At 42.9% G+C, this 20,214-nt stretch overlaps 1 protein-coding gene across 7 annotated transcripts; it reads right to left on the bottom strand.

The window, feature by feature from the left end:
* Positions 1–1,398: 1,398 nt before the first annotated feature.
* Positions 1,399–20,166, bottom strand: ago4 (argonaute RISC component 4). 7 transcript variants are annotated; one of them, XM_028422460.1, is made up of 19 exons: positions 19,982–20,166; positions 14,803–14,974; positions 14,602–14,722; positions 13,640–13,821; positions 12,234–12,370; positions 11,790–11,924; positions 11,410–11,511; positions 10,938–11,025; positions 10,691–10,838; positions 10,489–10,608; positions 10,251–10,412; positions 7,852–8,000; positions 7,318–7,502; positions 7,086–7,245; positions 6,826–6,997; positions 6,427–6,705; positions 6,230–6,331; positions 5,656–5,855; positions 1,399–5,448 (listed from the first exon to the last, which is right to left on the bottom strand). In XM_028422460.1, exons 1-19 carry the CDS (start codon positions 19,998–20,000, stop codon positions 5,340–5,342), a joined length of 2,742 nt encoding a protein of 913 aa, XP_028278261.1. In that variant the 5' UTR covers positions 20,001–20,166; the 3' UTR covers positions 1,399–5,339. The 7 variants fall into 7 exon arrangements, with proteins under 7 accessions (XP_028278261.1, XP_028278272.1, XP_028278281.1 ...); XM_028422471.1 differs by having other exon boundaries at positions 7,852–7,985; XM_028422480.1 differs by having other exon boundaries at positions 10,284–10,412.
* Positions 20,167–20,214: the final 48 nt, after the last annotated feature.

Raw genomic sequence — 20,214 nt, 5'->3', positions numbered from 1 at the left:
TTCACAAAGGGGGCTCATAGTTGTCTTTCCTTTAACAATGATTGCAGCTAAACTGCTGAAAAGCACGTGGACCTCATGTAAAACCCTCAAAGTCTGAGAGGTTATTAGATAGTTATTAGACAATAGGACAACACTAAGCTTGAAAGACTTTTTCAGGTGATTTATTATGAGTTTTTTGTTAAATAAAAAGCTAAAGGAGGAAGAGAATAGACCCCATATGTAGCAGACGGACCTGACAGCATCTCTTTGTTTTTTTATTATTCAAATATTTTCCTTTACACTTGCAGAAAACCAATCTCTCTCTCTCTCTCTCTCTGTCTGCATTGAACCTTAGTACGCTAGTGTCGCTGATGAATTAAATATTGTGGCATCAAGATCTGTGGTTCAGGTTTCCCTTTCTTCTGTAGGCTCCTCTCTCCTTGGTAACGGTGGTCATGACAACCAGCCAGGACACAGGAAATGGGAGATGATACACAAAGCAAAGGGAAGCAGAGGAAGGTGACACATACCAATGATCCAGAGTGAGCGGATGAACAGGCAGATGTGTGTGTGTGTGCGTGTGTGTGTGTGCGTGTGTGTGTGTGTGTGTGTGTGTGTGTGTGTGTGTGTGTGCGTGTGTGTGTGTGTGTGTGTGTGTGTGTGTGTGTGTGCGTGTGCGTGTGTCGTCCATAATCCTTTAGATTTTTTTAGAGAATTTTATGTTGTCACAGTATAATTTCATTTATCCCATGAATACTATCTGGACTAAAATGAAAAAACAGATTCATTGTTTTCATCGCAGTGAGGTCACACTACCTGTTTGTGACCTCATTTACCTGAGGCACCAGTAGGGGAGGGTTGTGCTGCACATGCACACCTGCCCCTCCTGCTTTTCCCATTCAATACAGGAAGTGAACTACTTCTATTAATGAGTTTCTTCCTACATTTGCAGCTGTAAAAAAGGATTTGTGAATGCATTTTGGAACCGACACACCTGAAGTAGTCCTTATGACTGCCATGAAGTTAAATAGTGTACAATATTTACATATTAGCTATGCCAAGAGTCTTCAGTTTTCCCCCACACAGCATGAATAGGTGAAAAAGTTACAGTAAAAAAAGTAATACTTGCAGCAAATGAGGAAGCTGCTTGAATAAAAGCCAAAGGCTCATGTGTCGGTGCAGAATTTTAATGCGATTGCCTTTGCCAAGAGCTCATAGTCTGAGGCTTAGTGTGACGGCTCCTACACTGGTCTGCACGGGATACGTGTTAGATGAGCATCAAGGTCTGGAAATGTTTAATCATGAATGTTTTATCGCTCCCTTTAATGCTTTAACTTTGGTAAAGAATGCCATCTAGTGACACAAACTAAACGCACATAAAGGCTTTGGTTTTGCATCAATGATGAGAAAACAGCTGTGTTATAGGCATAAAATACCAATTTATTACTTTGCACATTAACACAAGAATTCCCTGCAGGCTAAAAAAAAAAATGTATTTGAACATGTCACATAATAGCAATAACAGCGAGTGAATGGCCCTCTGCTGAGGACGGGGCTACAACACACCCCCGCCCTCTTTACAACCAATCAGAAAGGGTTCCGTTCATTCACAGAATCGGGACACTCCATTCACAGAACTGGCGTGTGTTCCAATGCTGTGGTTCTATTGCTATCAGACAATCACACACACAGTTTCCACTAGCGGAAAGAAAACAAAACAAAAAAAAAAAAAAAAATAAACATAGCAGAGCTATAACAAACCCCCGAAAAAAGGAACCAAGAGAGGGAAAACAAAATAAAATACACAATACACAATGTCAAATTACAAATCTGTCAAGATATAACAATATATCAAAGTGAGAGGAATTTAAAAATAATTCATGCTCTCTTTCTATTGGGGCACAGAAAGAATTTTGGATCTTTTTTTAAAAAGGTTAAAAAGAGGTAATCCTGCTCCGCCGATGCCGCAGAGACCCCTCCACAAAGAGGAAGTGCATTTGCTAAGGGGTCAGCAGAGTTGCTATGGAAACAGGAGAGCCGCAAACCAAAAGGCATGGCCACAGGTACAAAAACCAGGAACCAGGAGACAAAATGGATGCTCGCAACAGTAACCCTGGCAACGATGAGAAAGGGGGGGGGTGGTTGGCTCTTTAACGGGTCCACGTTTGAAGAAAGTACCTCGTTTGAATTCGAACGCAACGCAAAGAGCCGCAGCCCCCCCCCCCCCTCCCCTCAAAAAAAAAAAAAAAAAAAAGCCCAAAACAAAACAAATAAACAGCTTGTACCTGCCAAATTACTGACGTTTTTGTGTAGGAATCTTTCAAAATAGAGAGACCGGACAAATATTGCTAGGCTAAAAACAGTCCCAATAAATTGATAAACATTTACCCACCCAATCCCACCCCAACCCCCCAAAAAAGGTGTTTATATTTTTTCTTTCCTCATAATAAATATGATTGAAAAAGGTTTTTTCTTCTTTTTTTTGTTTTTTTTTTTGTTTAAAAGGACAATACTCTGGCATGCAGGCGAGCAAAGTCTACATTTTGTTACTTGAAAAGAAAATTGTCTAAAGCCTACATAACTATTCCACCAAATGCACATTCCCACTGATTGATACAAGCAAATAAAATGAACCAAAGAGATAAAAATTCAAAAAAATAATAAAAAGTACAGACACACAATAGCGAGAGTAGACCAACAACCACAATGAGTAGAATTATAGCTTCGTTTTTCCACATTTGAAAACTTGAACTGGGTTAATATTGCTTCGTGATGTCGCGTTACAAACGGGGAGTGATGCGACTGGAGCTCAGTGAGTAAATACTGGGATTTTTGTTCCCGTTAGGAGACGGCAGATGAATATTCAATCAGAGCCTGGCTTGGTAAGACTAGTGCACGTTTTAAAAATCTGATCTGCCCCCCCATTTAAAAACAAAACTTATTGCATGCAATGCCTGGAATACACCCCCCCCCCCTCCTCCCCCGCCTCCCCCACATCCTTCACCAACGCTCACGCCTTCAACAGGAAGGTGCTCAAACTCATTCATAGTAAACCTGTTGCTTTACGGGTGGTTTATTACAAAAGAGTTTTCACTGAGCTGTCCCCCCCCTGATGAGGCGTGCGCAACATCTTCCAACCTCGCCTGTCCTGCATTGTCTGTAACACCAGGGGGCGCCACTTGGTTTGAACAGAGGTGGGGTCCAAGGGCAGTGCTGATGCGTATTGTCAATTTAATTCCAGTGTTAAAAATGCATAAAAATATGAAACAAACACTGTTAAATAGTAAGATGGGTATACTTCAAATACACACAGAGTAGTTAATAGAAACCATTTTAAAAAGTCTAAAAATTCAACTCACTGCCTATCGCAAGCCGCTTTTTTTTTTATATTAAAAAAAAAAACAATCCCTTTAATCACTCTGATCACGAGTCCTGATTGTCTCCATCCATTTGATCGAAACTAGCTGCCGAGTGAGCAGCACACACATCTACCACTGTGTAAGAATCATCATCATCATCATCATCATCATCTATCCTGGGGCCAAACTTCGTCTCACCGTTAACCAGAATGCTACAAAAAAAAAAAGATCCAACCCAAAGCTCTACCCCTCTTTAACCTGCAGCTCAACAACTGAAGTCTATTCCTGAAGTCACACTAGTTAACTATATAACTGGCTTTGATGCCAACCTTAAAATTTCATCACAATAGTAACAACATTGACAACAACGATAACAACAACAACATCAATGGTAAACTACTAAGTCTAAACAACAGTATTTTTTTTTAAGATAACCACAAAACATCTTATATTAAACTTTTACAAATCTGCTTTGTTGATTCGTATGTATAAATGCATAAAGGTAAGAGAGATTGAGAGTGCCCTCTGTTGCTTGCCTAGCGTCCCGGGTCAGTGCAATGAGTTGGCTAATATTAGCAAAGGAGACCTAGGAAAAAAAAAAAACAACTAAAAAAACTGAATTGTCCAGCAGTGTCATCATATAATCTTTCGCATAATCAGGTCCAAAGAAAAAAAAATAAGATCCTGCTTTTCCACACAGATAGAAAAGGCTGATAAGACCAGAACTTTGTGTTTAATGCCTTCGGGTCCCAATGCTAAGCCAGTCACAGGCCTAGACCACGGTTGCTACTGCTACACTTCAGACCTGGCTGCGGTTACGACATGAAATGCATCAAGTTACTTTCTCGGATTCAAACACCCCCCCACCACCACCACCTGACCCGACTGCACATGCTCACATGTAACTCAAAGCATTTCAGCGAACGAGCGACCCAGGACTGCTACAGATACCCACACCAGCCTCTATGAGGCCTGTTTTAAGTCATATGTCTCGAAGATGCTCTATAGATGTAAATATATGCTTATATGTATTTTATGTGTGAATATAAAAACAACAAATCTGAGGCATTTACAGCAGTTATTTCCTTGATTTCCCTTTACAATTCAGTGGCCTGCCATGAAACGACACACAAACACTCTCTCATACAGCAGTACATGTATATACAGAGATGCGCGCACATACACACACACACACACGCACACACGCAGACTTGCTTCGCTAAGATGGGAGGAAAGTAGCAATGGGCATGGACACCCAGGTCACCTCGCTTGTAAAAGACTGAAAAGGAGAAAAGTTAAAACACACGCTCATAAAAAGGAAAAAAAATATATATAATATATATATCATTCTCAAAAGGTCAGCTCCCCTTCATCTCTGTTCGTGTAGAGTTCCCTCCCCACCACCCGATAAACCCAAGACCTTGTGACAGATTTCGCCCAAAGGGGCTTTGAGGTAAAAGTAGATAAGAGTCCTGCTTAGCTGGGAGAGCTAAAGAGCTGCGCTGACACGACTTGTGCCAATCCACTCCCTCGCTCAGTGTATCTTACAAACACATGAGTGCAGACATTCAAATAGAAAAAACAAAAACAAACTCAAAATAATGGCTCAACTTGTAGTATGCGTGTCGTGTATGGTTTGTTTTTGTTTTTTCGTCTTTTTTTTTTCTTTTTCTTTTGTGCATTGGAAACCCTCTGGGTTCGCAGTGCTGGATTGCTGGTTGAAAAGGCGACTCGATTGGGAACGCTGGTTGGAGACTGTTCCGTGAAACAGAAGACCCCCCCCCCCTCCTCCTCATCTTCCTCCGCAGTGAGCCGCTTTGGTGCAGATTCAGAAAATGAAGAGTGAGTAAAACGAGAAGAGATAGACTACAAGGATAGAGAGAGAGAGAGAGATGAGGAAACGAAGAGAAACTGGCAAACAAGAGATTTAAAAAAAAAAAAATATATAGAGAGAGAGAGAGAGAAGAATCCACAGGTGGACTGGCGGACATGCTTGGTAGCTCAGGCAAAGTACATGGTGTGCTGGGTATCATAGTGGATCTGAACTGCCTTTGCTAATGCCTGTGGGTCTCGGCCGTTACTCTGGCCCGACACATGGCTGCCTTCAGCACTGCAGGACAGAAAAAGGAAGAATATTAGATCAATAAATGCAGGAAAACTGAGGATACATTCATGACAACAACTATCAGGATCAGTGGTGCAGGAGACAGGTGCTTGAGTCCACTTCCTGTAGCTACACACATGGATGCAAATACTGGCTTCCTGACCTGTTTTCATTTCACCAACTATGTGGTTAATACATTTGATGGCTGCTTACCTGTCGTGGTCTTTGTCCACCAGGTGGTAGCGGGCTCGAAAAGCCACTAGCCTGGCGTAGTAGGCCGGCGCCGGGATGGAAACAGACCGTGTGCAGCGGACATAGGTGTGGCACAGCTGGTAAGTGAGCAGCTGCAGTTCATCGGCCGTGAAGCAGTTGTCATCCCACAGGACGTGGTAGTGGGAGGGACGACTGGTTCCCTGTGAGACGTTAAAAACAACACAGTGTCATTTGTTTCCCTCCACTGTTTGAAGCCTTGTGCAATCATACACTATGAGGAAGGGGCTTTTAAATCTATAAAATGTCAAAGTTTGTTTAATCAGTTCTTCCCGTTTTTATGCCCTAATAAACCCTGGCAGTACATGTACTAGACCTAGTCTTGTTAATCTGATGAGGAGCGGGAATTGTCAAGGCTTCAGCCCAGAAGTGGTAGATCTGCAGTATGTTTGTTGGTGTCAGTTTTTTATTTGTATTGAGAAATTCCTTTTTTTTTATTTTTACAAACATCTAGCAGCAGCAAGGGAACTGAGAGAGAGAGAGAGAGAGAGTAGTGTGTGTGTACTGTATCCCTCACCTGAATCCCAGCATGGCTGCACAGGTAGAAGTCGAACTCGGACGGGTGTGTGATGGTGCTGTCCACTGTGGTGCCGGCTGGAACATTACCGCTCTTTCCAACCTGTCACGGCAGATTATAGTTAGAAACCCAAGTAATAACAGAATCCAATTAAATGTTCTGGTTGTGGCATTGTGATAGAATAAAGTCCTGCCAACCCGCTCAGCTTTGTCAGAGCAGAAGAGGCGAGTGTGGTGGCGCTTCTGGACTACGATGTAAGTAATGCCCGGCCGGTAATCCTCCTCCAGACTGATGCACGCCTTCCTGATGGCTATGAGCTCCGGCCACGCCACCTGCTTCATCTGTCCCTCCGACACACCGCCACGATAGTAGATGATGCGTGTGGGCTTAAAACGGGTCGACTTGTAGAACTGAATGAGCAGCTCCCGCACCATGTTGGTCAAATCTTGAATAACCTCCTGACTGAAGAGCTGCTCCTGAAGAGAGTGAACAACGAGCGGATTCAGGAACGTTTCTATTGATTCATCATACTTTAATTGAACACAATGTTCTGTTACTATATTGGCAGAAAGCAACCAAACGTTATTGTGTCAGACCTGGGACATGTCTTGTCGGGATGTTTGGACTCGCACTGTTGCACAGTAACGGCTGGGGTGGCCATCCATGCTGCCCACCACCGCTGCGATGGACGGCTTCTTCCCATCACCGGCAGGAGGATGTGTGACATCAGCACCCAGGAAAATGACCGGCTGCTGAAACACGGAAGGCCTGAAGATAAAAACAAGTAGAACAGATCAACATTAATTTAACATTTAAAACACTGCAGTGAAGAAATTAAATAAAATTATTTGCAGACCTCTGGTGAGGCACCAGGACGTTGTTGATGCCTCCTAGCTTAGCGTTGATCTTGAGGCAGAGGTTGGAGAGTGTCTGGGGGGACGTCTTCACCACATTCTTCACCTGCACGCACTGGGTGGCCATGCCGAGGAGGGTGTCACCCACCCGCTTCACCTCAGCTGTAGAGCAGAGGACAGATGTAGATCCATCCAAAAAGCTTGTCTTTAATCTGTAAAATGTCATCTTCTTACCGTAGACCGGAGTTTTGCCAGGCAGGATGACCACAATCAGCTGCAGACCTACATAAGACATCTTAAGGTGTTTGAACATGGGCTCTACGCTGTCAGCTCCTTGGGCATATTTACAGAAACATGGCTGCCCCTGAATGGGCATCCCAGCATCCTTTGAGATCTTTCGTAGCTGGTCTGTGAAACTCCTGTTAAAAAACAAAGCAGGCTTTTTAGCTACACAATTGACAGCTTAAAACCACTACAGAAGATTTGTTTAAGGCTTTCCTGATTGATCTTGGACCACAAACAGACACCAGGGGACACATTTCCTGCAGAGACTGAACTACATATCCTGCTAAGAAGCCTTGTTTGGCAACTGCACAGTGTAGGGATGCAGTTTAATAAGCATCTTTCTTTTTGGATGTGTGATAAAAACTGTATCATTTAAATCTTTACAGATTTTTTTCCCCCAGCTGCATCATTGCTCTAGTCGCATAGTATTTTTTACAGCCACAGTTTGATAGTATTTTTTACAGCCACAGTTTGAGGACTCACTTGAGCAGGTCCTCTCGACACTGTTTCTGTGGAGCGAAGCAGGCCACAGCCCAGACCTTGATCTCGATGCCGGCGTAGAACTGCTTCCCTCTCATGTCCCACACGCCCTGGTTGGGTGTGGCCACGGTTTTATTCTGCGGAGAGAGTCCCTACACTCTTAGTCAACCCCCCGGTTGGATGAGCCGATACAAAAGATACTAAACCTACAAACACTTTTGATTTTTTCACCTCACTATACAGACAAACATAATACAGTGCAAGCCCACATCGCTGGCCTGCAGGACACAAATTAATTTGAACATCTCCTGGCCTGCTGCTGCTGCTGCTGCTACATTAATCGATGTAAAAACAGACTTTTCTGAAGAAATTCTCACTACGCCTAACTTCAGAGGTCAAAACATGAACATGAGTATCATGTCAAATTTAAAATGGACATCATTAGTTGCTCCTGGATTCCAGCAGCGTTGTGAATACAAATTTAAAGGGCAGTGCCTTTCAATTAAATTAACAAGTTCTGCCCAAAGCCTTAAAGAAAACCTGATTTTACACAACTAAACAGCTTTTCATTAGGACACAGAACTTAAAGGTAGGGTAGGAGATTTCATTCTGATGCACTTTTTGTTAAACTAGTGTAACTTCTCTTTACAATCCGATAGCATCCAATTAGTTCGGCAGTTTCGCATTAAAACGAAGAATATTAATCATCTGTGGAAGCTATAAAATGCTAAAAACATCAGCCAATCTTGCGAGGCGCCCCTGCGCAGAGAGTTGGCTGATTGGCTGCTCTCTTCCTGCTCTGCGTGCACCAGAGAGGTACGTGCATCATGGCCGAAGTCACAGACCGCAGCTCGTCTTCAGGTAATGCGCGTCCATGTGATTGGGAGGCGTGGCTTCGGGGTGAGCTCCGAGAAAAAGGGACGTGTGTTTACTTTCGAAATCTGGCTGACTCGACTCGAAATCACCGATTTTTCAAAATCTCCTACCCTACCTTTAAGATATATAAACAATCAGTTTTAAAACATTATCACAGTGCAAAAGACTGAAACCCTTTCCCATCTCACATGCATACAGTCTCATTAGACTGTATTAAACAACAGCATGCCATTCAATAAAAGGACATTGTGTGTGTGTATTCATTCATACGAAGTGATCACAGAAATGGGAAAAGCTTTCAGTCCACATTTAAAGGCATTTCACTGGAAGCCGATTAGACTCAGTATCCCTGCAGGCAAGAGGCCAAGTCCTTCAGCCAGAGCGTGTGTGATACTATCTGAGGTTTAACTGATGTGTCGGATTTAAACTTGGCACCAGATCTTTTTTATTTTCTAAGAAAATCCAAGTTCTTCTGTGAGGGTGGGAACATGGCCAAAGCAAAAAGGATCATTACAGCTTTGTCTCATCTTAACAGAACCATTGAGCACAGCCTCTGGATGGACTGTCAGATTTCAGTCCACAGGATCTCAAGCACTAAAAGTGAATCTCTTTAGTCTGACTTTACTTTGTTGCTGGGTGGTTTTGAGTCTTATCGTCATCCCGTTGGAAGCACATCCACATTTTTCCGCTTACACACAATCCTTGAATCACAATTCAGCCGTTGACACCCAAAAAACAGGTAATAATGAAGACTGCTAAGATCTGTGTAATGAGCTCTGTTCATAACAAAGGCCAGGTCCATGCAGTGTAGCTAACTTACAGCTAGCAGGCTAAAATTTGCCTGCTCACAAATGTTCAAATACATGATCCAACTTGGTTGTTACATACACATGTGTGGATTTAAGCCAACAATAAATGACTAATCAAAGTAAATGTGTAGAAAGATTGACTTCTCATAGCCAAGAGTGGTTAGCCTTATGTCTGAACTAACAGTAAGTAATGTTTACACTTCTGAAATCTCTGCGGAGTGTTAACATACAGATTCCTACACGGCTGAATTGAAATCCAGCAGGTTCATCTCAGCTGTCCACAGTGTGAGTGGGCTTCTCCTCTCATTCCCTCCTTTTTAAAGGAAAAGAGCATTTTTTTAAAAAAAGAAAAAAGGAACGCACACTTAACTGAACAGACTGCTGAGATGCACCACAGAATTATAACACAGGGCAAGTTCCAGGTCTTCCAGGTCTGAATTTATTAAAGTTAAATCCTCCAGTATCAAGTCACTTCATCAACTAGCCCTCCAGTTGAATCAGCATGTAACTGTATCCTGCTCAGCCTCAAGTATTCAGTTTCAAGAATTATTTTTTGATCACAGTTTGCCCCCAATAATAATAAAAAAAACCTCTGCAGACCTGGAACTTCGCTTCTGTGTCCCCAGCATTCACTCTTTGATGCCCCCCCACCCAACCCTTTGCATTCTCAGTCAGGCTTGCGCCCCCACAGAGTGCAGCCCCTTTCCCAGTACTCACCCTGCCACAGTCCCTCCCTGTGTCTGTACTCACCCGGCCCCCATACTGAAGCATGGGCGCTGGGAGGACACGACCGGTTACTTCTGTCATGTCATTATGCACAACAATACCAAATTCCTTCAGGTAGGGATCCGGGCCCCCAACCATGCTGTTACTTTTGACCTGCAGGGAAAAAAAATATTACATGAACCACTGAAGTAATCAAGCTACAGAGGAGACATATTTCATGAGCGCTCACCAGTCTGCTGATCTCTTCCTGTCTGTCAGGGGCAGAGCGAGCTGTAGCTTTAATCATGGTGGATGTCTGGTTGTCTGTTAGTTTCTTGATACAGCGCTGGCCTGCTACAATGTTACAGACCTACACACACAAAAACAGCAGGAAATTAAAAATGGAAAATTCACCTTTTTTTTTAAATGCAAAACAGGCTCTGCTAGCTCACCTCCAGGGGAAGGTATGTGTGCTTCTGTTCTTGTCCCACTTGCAGACAAGGTAAGTGTGGATATTTGAGCTGGAGATTGTACTTCTGCTTGAAATACTGAGCTACTGTGCACTCCATAGCCTGGCCGTTCTCTAGCTGCAAGGGGAACCTGTGAATAAATATGGACAAAAAGCACACACATCAGTATGGAGGACACAACAACCTATTGCTACTACTGTACATGCAATAACACACGAGTGACACTTACGTTTGGTGACTGGCAGGTCGGCGCGTGACATTGCACACACGATATTTCCTCTTCATCTGACCACAGTGTGTTACCTCAACTTTCAAGCCTGATCGAAAAACACGAAAAATGTAAAAAAAAATATATACACAGTTCTGCTGCTGTTTTAAAGCCACAACAATGATTTAAACACTGACAGTTCTGCAGACTGCATGCAGCACTCTGCAGCTTCCTTTTTGACATTTTGGCACAGCTCTGCTGAAACCAGAAGGACACTGAGACACTTTAACAATGTCTGCAAAAAAAAATACAAATAACAGTACGACTTTAAATCAATGCCCTCAGATTTAATGGAATATTTTCATTTCTTTGAAGTTAGGTTGAAGAATATCAGACTATATACCAGTCTCCATTGACAGAAACAGTCATTTTACAATGCAGAATGCAGTCACTGTTCTTTAAATGTATGATTTAAACATTTAAAAAAAGCTACCGACTAATTTGTTGCTGTTGCCCTTCTTCACATTATTTGATATGCCTCCACACTGATGCTCCTGTGTACTACTCCAAACTGGAGAATTGCTCATGCCAACCACTGTGTACAAAAGATGATACACATATTATGGATAAAACTGGTCTCTTCAAGACTGACTAGCTTCCCCCCACATTAACAAGTGTTGATGTAGGTTAGAGTGTACATGTAGCATGGTTGTGTATCAAGAGTGGGTGTAGATTATTTTGTTCTAACACACTGCATAATAACAAAACACACACACACCTACATGTAATCTTTGCAGTGAACAGAAACTACACTGAGTCATAGAAGTTGTGTTTATATAAATGTATTTTTCTGTTAATAATCTTTGCACTCACCTCTTATTTCCTTGGTGAATTTGACACGCTGCGAGTCCGTCAGTGGTTTGGTCTGTTCGTTGATGTTCTGAATGTCAAGCACCTCACACATGAACTCTATCACAGGCTGAGCACGGTAGAAAGCAGTGGCCGACACTGTGGGTAAAAGAGACACTCGTTGAAATGGATCAGCAGAATTAAGCTGATTGTCCCTGCAGCTATTACTCCAGGGGAAAAAAAAAGAAATCAATTTTTGTACTCGACTACCTTAATTAGAGAAGCTAAACTTGGTAAAAACTCTGTAAATTTTATTGTTACAATTCCGCGATAGAAAGTAGATTAGCTGATGTGGCAAAAACCAGATAGCAATAGTCCATTTAATCTTCTTTATGACAGGCACATCAGTCAAACATCAGCCGCAATGATAATCTATCACTGCGTAGAGGTTTTTAATAAAAGTCTTACCATCGATGTTGAGCATCATGTTCCACATGGCAGGACGGACGGACTGATGGAAACCGAACCACACCTCCCTGCCTCCACCGAGCGGATGGTAATAACCCTCCGGAGGGGAGAAAAACGAACGCCCCACTGGAGTGTATCTGTGTGAACAAAAAAAACAAAAAAAAAATCAATGAGAATTCAAACACGGCCAAGTTTCTAAAATGCTGTTAGGTCTTAATTGGTTTGTGAATGATAACGTGCTTCAAAGAGAGACATGGCATAACTTTAGGATTACAAGTAAATCAATAACTGCATTCTAATCAGAACTGTCATAAAAAAGACAAATAGAGGGACAAAAGACAAGGACATGTTAAGAAATAGTCCCGCATAGCGTGAAAAGCAAGCGCTCGTTTTACCCATAAACAGGTTCATTGTTCTAAGTGACAACAGAAACTGTCCGTCTAACATGTAACAGAGGTCTCACCATGCAATCTGAGAGGAAGTTAGCTCATACTGTAAATATGGGTAAAAGTTAGAGCTGCCCAGGAAAGGGTACAAAAAAAACAAACCCCAGCTTACTGTTCATGCACTTCCTTTCACACAATGTCTGTTTAAAGCACAGATTCACCTTTGATCCACATCACAATTGTTTGAAAGACATGTTTGCAGGTTATTTTTGTGCCTGCAGTGGAGGCAGTCACAGCTCTAAATCAACAGCCGGTTGCACAAGAAAACACCGTTTGCCCTCTAAAGGCATTACAGTGCGAAAGGTGGAGCTACATTTGGGGGGGACACTGATACAGTAGACCTCACCAAAACACTCTTGTTCTTAAGAATTCCTGTTTCTAGTGCATGAGAGACATGCTGGAGACAGGGTGGACTTAGGCTAATGTAATTAGCTGAAGTTATTTTGTTTACGCCTTATCTGTACCCATGGAAACCAGGATGACTTTTCCCATAAAGGGGACAAGAAACAGGATCCATGTTTGAAAATATCTGATTTATCATTTGAATTCTTGTTTTAACTCTTACTTACTTAACTTGAAATTTTATGTCATTTACTTAATTATCTGTGAATGAAAATCATTCAGCAGCAATACTACTGCTGCCACTGAAAAACAAAATTTGTTGTGTCACAGCTTTATGTGTGCTGCGTATAGGGTGTTTATCAAAGCCAACAGATCTGAAATTTCATTTAGAAAAGAGGGATGTAAACATATCAGGTCATTACAGCGTGCTGTCAGGGAATCATCTCCCCGAAAATGCAGCCTCAGTACTGTATAATTACATCCATTATGGCGTGAGGTATGATTGGATCTACACGGCAGCAGGAAATTAAGTTACACAGACAAATAAATTATGAAAGCAATAACTCTGCCACAGGGAGGAAACAGGTGTGAAAACGTCTGATGGATGAAGAGCCGTACCTCATGGAAGGAAGGTGCCGCGTGATGACATCCAGGGCCTGAACGGAGTCCTCTGGAACCTCGTTAAGGTGACCCGACAGGGCTTCCAGCAGCATCTGGAGACTGACCACAGACACCCACTGCAAAGACACCTTGAACGTCTGATCTTTCCCCTCGCCAGGCAGGGTCACCTCCAGATCCACCTGAGGACAAAGAGGGAGGGAAATTGATTGAAAAACAGGTGATGGACGGAGCAATGTGCAATAAATATCCAAGGGCAGAAAAGATTGAAAGAGGAGAGAGGAAGAAACTCTGGTGAATCACTTCGTCTTTCAAGCGACAAAAGAGTAGTCGGCATCCAAAGATTTCATTAGAGAGCTCACGCCGAGTCAACAAGAAGCCTCCAAAAAGCAGAGAGGTGTACTTAAATCAGTTTAGTAAAAGGAGAGCGTCTCTTTTTTTTGACAGAAAAATTTATAATCACATTTCAAGGTTACATTGATTTGCAGCTTTACATATAAAAAGTCAATCAAAACACATTTTCGGGTCAGGTCGACAGAAAGAATCTTAAAAATGCTGTTAGATTTAATTGCTCCAGTCCAAATCTCATTTAACATATTCTCCCTTCAGCTCTGTGCTCAAAATTAAATCATACAGGGACAAATGAACTGATACTTTGCCACTGAAAAGATGGCCTGACAGAAATCTTGACTATCTATACAGCAGAGGGATGAAAAGAAATCAGTGCTACAGGCAGAGAGAGAGAGAAAAAGAAACAACATGGGCTGTGTGGTTCCCTTGTTCCCAGAATGCACCAGGCTCACTGTCTTGTTATTTTATCTCATGACAATATGCATTCTCTATAAAGCTCCTGATGGTCTGCTATGTAAATTGTGTCATCAGAGAGTCAACAAGAGGCCCTGGGGTTGATCGGTCTACAAAGACATAAATCTCACGACAAAGACGATGTTTGAAACGCTAACCCTGTCTCTCCCGATTGGCAGTGGATGTGCTGTGTACATGTTCCTCTTCCCGTCGTAACCAGGCTGTCTGTCTCCAAAGATCTGCATCTTGAAGTGCCGCACCATGGTATCCACCACTTCCCTAGAAAACACAGGCAGGCACTTAGCTTTCCATTAGCTACAAATGTAACCGGTATGTTTACAATGATCAATTTCTCTTACCTGTTAACCCTTCGAGGCCGTTTCTCAGGCTTGATGTCGATATCATAGTGATAGACATCAATCTTGGGAATCTGCACCTGGAAGTGGTTGGCAAGGAGCCGGATGGGTTTCCCCACCGTGCCAAGGCCGGGACGCCGAGGAGGCTGAAACAGAGAGGTAGGGGCAGGCGGGCCTGGAGAGAAATTTAAAAAAAAGGAGGATTATTATTACAACAGCTGTTTAAGGCTTTTATTTATTTTATGTGGCCTCCATTAATCATTCAAGCTTTAAATAAAAGAATGTTTGGCATTCAATAGATATGCAGTGGAGCTTGCATCAATGAGAGCATTTATCTTTCCACTAAATGTCAGATCTGAAAGACAAATGTGCACGGCATAACGCCAAGCTTGTTGCAAACCATCTCATCAATGACACCTGCTTGAATGCACTTAAATGGCCACACAAACACTCCGAAGAGAGCACATACATGCGTTGATTGATCTGTAACTCTGGCCCCTGACCTACATGGGTCAACAAGGGACTGGCACAAACAATGACCTCCAATTATCCCTCGGCACGCCCACAGCTCCACCCAGACACACGGGGCGCCCACCCCTCACACCGAGACAAAGACCGAGCTCTTCTCAGACAGACAGCATGGCCATATGGAGGGGGTGCCACGCACAGAGTCTGGGATTACCGTTACACACACACACAGTACACGCCACACACACCCTTCTAACTCATATACACATGCATATAGACATATGTGACTCCATTTTCCTTGAATTGTATCACAGAGTCACCAACGCTTCAGGCATCGAATAAGGTCTTAAGGTCTCATTTACATTGGCAGCAACTGATGAAGCCACTGTGATGCTTGCATCATATTAAAATCTTCCTACCATGCATCACTCAACACAAAGCATGCAAAAGACTCATAAGTCAGAAAATATATACATTAAAACTATACATCACTGGTGGTACTGAAGGAAGCTGCTTAACGCTTTTGTCAACTGACAGCTACAGGACTGTGGGGGTCCTTCTGAACTCCATGCACCCACACGCTCCAGTTAGCAACTGAAGCGCGAGAGCATGGACAATCGGACCCTCCCCACTGCTTCCTGAAAACACGCTTCCCTACATGCCCTCGTGTAGCCCGGGCCCCACATCACCTCCCCCTCTCCTCCTCCATCAGCTCTTAGAGATTTCCGTGGTGTTTACAGTCTCAAATAAGAATCTATTTGCTGCATGTATGCTCTTTGTTGTCACGACTTGGAAGACAAAACCCATCTGATGATTCATTCTACTTTGTCCTACTGGCCTTGTTACCGATGGCAACAACAGCCGTACCAAGTGTTCTACGATGCACTACATTGCGCTTTGTGTTCTCTCAAGTGCACTACAACACGTTGTAACTCCATAGTATTTCAAGTGCATCCATTTTGGCACTCTGCATTAATACTATATGTCAGAGTCCAGCAGGTTAAATATAAGAAATAGCACAAATATCAGAACAGTATTATCTTTTGATAACTCAGAGAAGCCTTCACATGTGTCACCTTTTGGAACATTGTCTTCTCAAATTCCTGTACACAAGCTTCGAGTCTTTTATGTTTTGCACACATTTCACATTTCCTACACAACAGGGGTGTTAAGTGTCAGCTTCAAGTCTGCTGACAAGTGTTTGTTGATTAAAAAAAAAACCACAAAGCAAACAGAGGGAGCAATGTTGTTTTTTTTTTTTAATAATCTCTATATGCACAGAGGTTGAAACTGACGTTAACTTCAAGTTCCGGCTTCCCACGTCTAAGTCTCTACATGACACGCAGGAGTTTGAGTTCTTCCTCCTTCACCAAAAACAGAGTTGTGCCTATATATAGCCTCCTCAGCTGCCATATTACACTTAGAAATGTGTGTCCCTCAACATGAAATGCCCGAAGCCATCCTTTCACTACTGCCAATCTCACCTTCTCCAACTCCGAGGGTCCTTTAAATGAAATAAACAAGGGTTAACAAACTCTTAAATATCCTGTCGGCATCTCCAGATTGTTTTTCTTGTCTGCCCAACTGTCAAAAATGCATAAAAGACCAAAACCCAATAAGTTCTGAGAATTATTACTCAAAACTGATTCTAAAAACCACTTATTCTAATCCTGCCCAATTAGATCAATATGTAAAACTACATTACATGCTTTAGGAATCAAAAAGGAATAAAAGAGGCAACTTTAGAATATGGTACTGCAGCCATGAGTTGAAAGTAGAAACAACTTGGCCTACATTCATGCAAATTTGGGACATTTTAGTGCCCAGGACAGGACCTGGGCACTCATGGGTAAAAGATGGACACAGTCAGGCAGAGAGGAAAACCTTCTAATCAGAAAATTAAGGAGAAGCATCTCATGACCCTCCAGACCACCCAACATGACAAAATACTGCTTATTATCAGAAATACAAAATACAAGAAGTCCAATTTAATGTGATTTCTGTCCTCAATCTTCTCCTTGTGTGCATGAATTAAAGTTCTTACTCCAATCTCAACAGAATTGTTTCCAGGCCAGAACAACATCAATAAATCTTTTGTTTAAATAGTTTAATACTCTTAAAAAAAGGCCCTGCAGACTCGTTAGAGTCTCACATTTAAGCCTTGATTTAACAAATTTGTCAAGCGAGCTTCCTCTATCATTTTATGCTTCTGCCCCAAGTGTGACAGAGCTGCAGCCACTTTTGAGTCACAGAGGAAGTGAAATTAGCTTTTTCCTGGCGCAGGGAGTGACAGATTCACAGGGAGGAAAACAAGTCTTCCCGCTCTGTATGCAGGCTGCGTGAAGCGAAGATCCTCACCTGATCATCTTATCGGGTTAATTTGGACCGATCTAATGTTTAAAAGCTATCAAATGTTGCTCGTGTAGTGTGGAAGCCCACTAATGCTATGCGTGTCCCTGGTAACCACAGTGTGATCAAGCAGAGAGAGACAGCTGGGCTTAAGCTAAGTATGAGGATGATGGCTTGGCCCGGCGATGAGTCAGACTAAGAGCACTGAGCGTGGAGCGCACTGACGCCCACACCTGCAAATCACCTGGATTAAAAGGTAGTAAACTGGACTGTGGAAAAGGCAGAAGCACTCACAAAAGCTTAGTGGTCATTCAAAAGATAAAAAATGATCCCACATCTGTTTAATTATTAGCTCAATCCAATGAAACACAATATTCAGTATTGGCATAACTTTCACCTCTGCAGTCCAACAGGAAATTGATGCATCACAGCTGCTCATGTACACAAATATTCCCAAATTTGACCTGGAATACAGTGTAGTTTGATTTAATTAGCTCAGCAGGATAATATTAGTCAAGCAGACTCTTCTTTGTTGCACTTCACACCACAGAACAAACAGCTTCCTGTGTGTCACCATTTACGCCTTTACTGTGACACTCTGCATACACCACACCTTCAACTTCACATAAACGTGGAGCATTTCTGAAAGTGAATAGTCAGATCGTCCTATCATCACCACACAAACCAAACCCAAATGGAGGGGGTGGTGTGGATGAAACCCAGTGATGTTCTTTGGGTCAATGATGCGTTCATCTTGGACTGATTTATTCTTTTTGATGAAGAAAAAAAATCAATCTCTACACCTACAGCATAAAACTACAATCTAGAAATCAAACCCATTGCATCAATTCCCCAATGTGTGCCAGTCAGCCGACCGGATGTGTATGAGCAACCCCACAAGTGCTGGTTATAGGCTGGACATGTCTGTATGAAACTATAGCGGGGTATTTCAAATTACTAATAGTAAACCAAGCCAAATATCAGCTATTGATTGTGTATATATCCCTATTAAAAAACATTAAAATCATATTTATCATGATTCATGTGTGTGAATGACAGCTTTGATTGAAAATGTGCATCCACACTCCACTTTGGACGGTAAACAAATGATCAATACTACTATTCTAAACAGTAGCTCAGCAGTAAAAAAAAATGTTAACGATGATGGCTTTTGCAGTCATTATGTGACAACAATGCTGCAAGGACTCTGGCAAACATACACACATGCACTATAATCCATCTCCAAAAATAATTCCTCCTGGACACTCACACACCTGCATCTGTTTAACATTTACATAAAGGCTGCTGCAAAGCAGAAACAAAAAATCCTTCATAAATAACAATGATATGATTTTTCTTAATGGCTATTGTGCTTACACAACAAATCAACATGCACACAGAAGTCAGAGCCATATTTATCAAAAGGCACAACTCTGCAGGAATACAAATGAGCAGGTTGTGACAGTGTAAAAATGCATTGCATCGATGGGTGTACAGGTGTGTGAGAGAGGGAGACAGGGAGAGACCGCCTTCCCCCTGCAGAATGCGTGCCTTTGTTATCATATAGGAGATGAATATTATGGAGCTGGCCCCTGCAGATCTGATCGATAAAAGCGCCATCCATAGCTGCTGTACTCTCACAGGCGCATGGCTGCTGCCCAGGGAGAGGCGCGTAAACCAATGACAGCCTCCAAAAAAAACAGCAAATTACGATACACACACACACAATACAAACGCCTGCAACATGTGTTTTATCGGCATTCATTTTGTTTTTTTTTTTCTTCCCACCCATCGCTGTCATCTTGGACGGGGGCAGCCCGCAGAGACGCGCTGTTCCTGATGGCGATGGTGCAAATATAAGATGGTTTGACAGAAAATGGAGGTGTGTTTTGTCAAATATTCGACGGTATTTGTGTTGGGTTTTCTCACCGAATTTAAGTCGTAGTAACGCGGGCAAGAAGAAACAAAACCGAGAACAAACATCAACGTAAACACACCACGACGCGGAAGGAAGGTCCCAGTTAAATCCCCTCTCACACAATGCCAGCCCAGACTCGACGAGCTGTGTGCGTGCTTCAAATAAATAAAGACCGCGCAGACATGACGGAATAACCGAGAAATACACCGACTTTCCTCAAACAGACGGCAAACATGGCCCCTCCGCTCGATGTAAATACAAAAAAAACCCCCACACACAGAGACACACACGGGCTGGGCCTCGGTTTGTTTTCCCGTCAGGACGTGGAGGCCTCGCTGCAGCCGCGGCCCCCAGTGAAGCGACGCATTTGCGCACACGCGTCCCACACACGGCTCACTCCCTCCGCTCCTCGCTCCGTCTCTCTCTCTGTTTTCTAACATTACTCACCTGGTCCGAGCGCTTCCATGGCCGAGGCCTCTCTCTCCGTCTCTGTCCCGGCCTGGCGGCTCCGTACCGACGCTGAAATTGGGGGCGGTATCGCGAAGCTTAAAGTGGCTAATTTAAGAAAAGGGAATATAGATAGATGCGTGGATGACTGCTGACTGGACTGACTGACCTGAACTACCGCTGCTGCTGCTGGTTCTGGGGATTTGTATGTGCGCATGCGCCACTTAGACCCC

The sequence above is a fragment of the Parambassis ranga genome, chromosome 2 (assembly GCF_900634625.1).
Source record: "Parambassis ranga chromosome 2, fParRan2.1, whole genome shotgun sequence".
Lineage (NCBI taxonomy): Eukaryota > Metazoa > Chordata > Actinopteri > Ambassidae > Parambassis > Parambassis ranga.
The sequence above is the reverse complement of the archived record's forward strand: the minus strand, read 5'-3'. Positions and strand labels throughout refer to the sequence as shown.

Excerpts from the sequence above, each read along its gene's own strand:
- ago4 (XM_028422460.1), bottom strand. Across the intron at positions 12,371-13,639 it reads CGGCACCTTCCTTCCATGAG|ATACACTCCAGTGGGGCGTT; the intron begins GTACGGCTCTTC and ends TTGTTCACACAG. Across the intron at positions 6,332-6,426 it reads GCTCTGACAAAGCTGAGCGG|GTTGGAAAGAGCGGTAATGT; the intron begins GTTGGCAGGACT and ends CTGCCGTGACAG.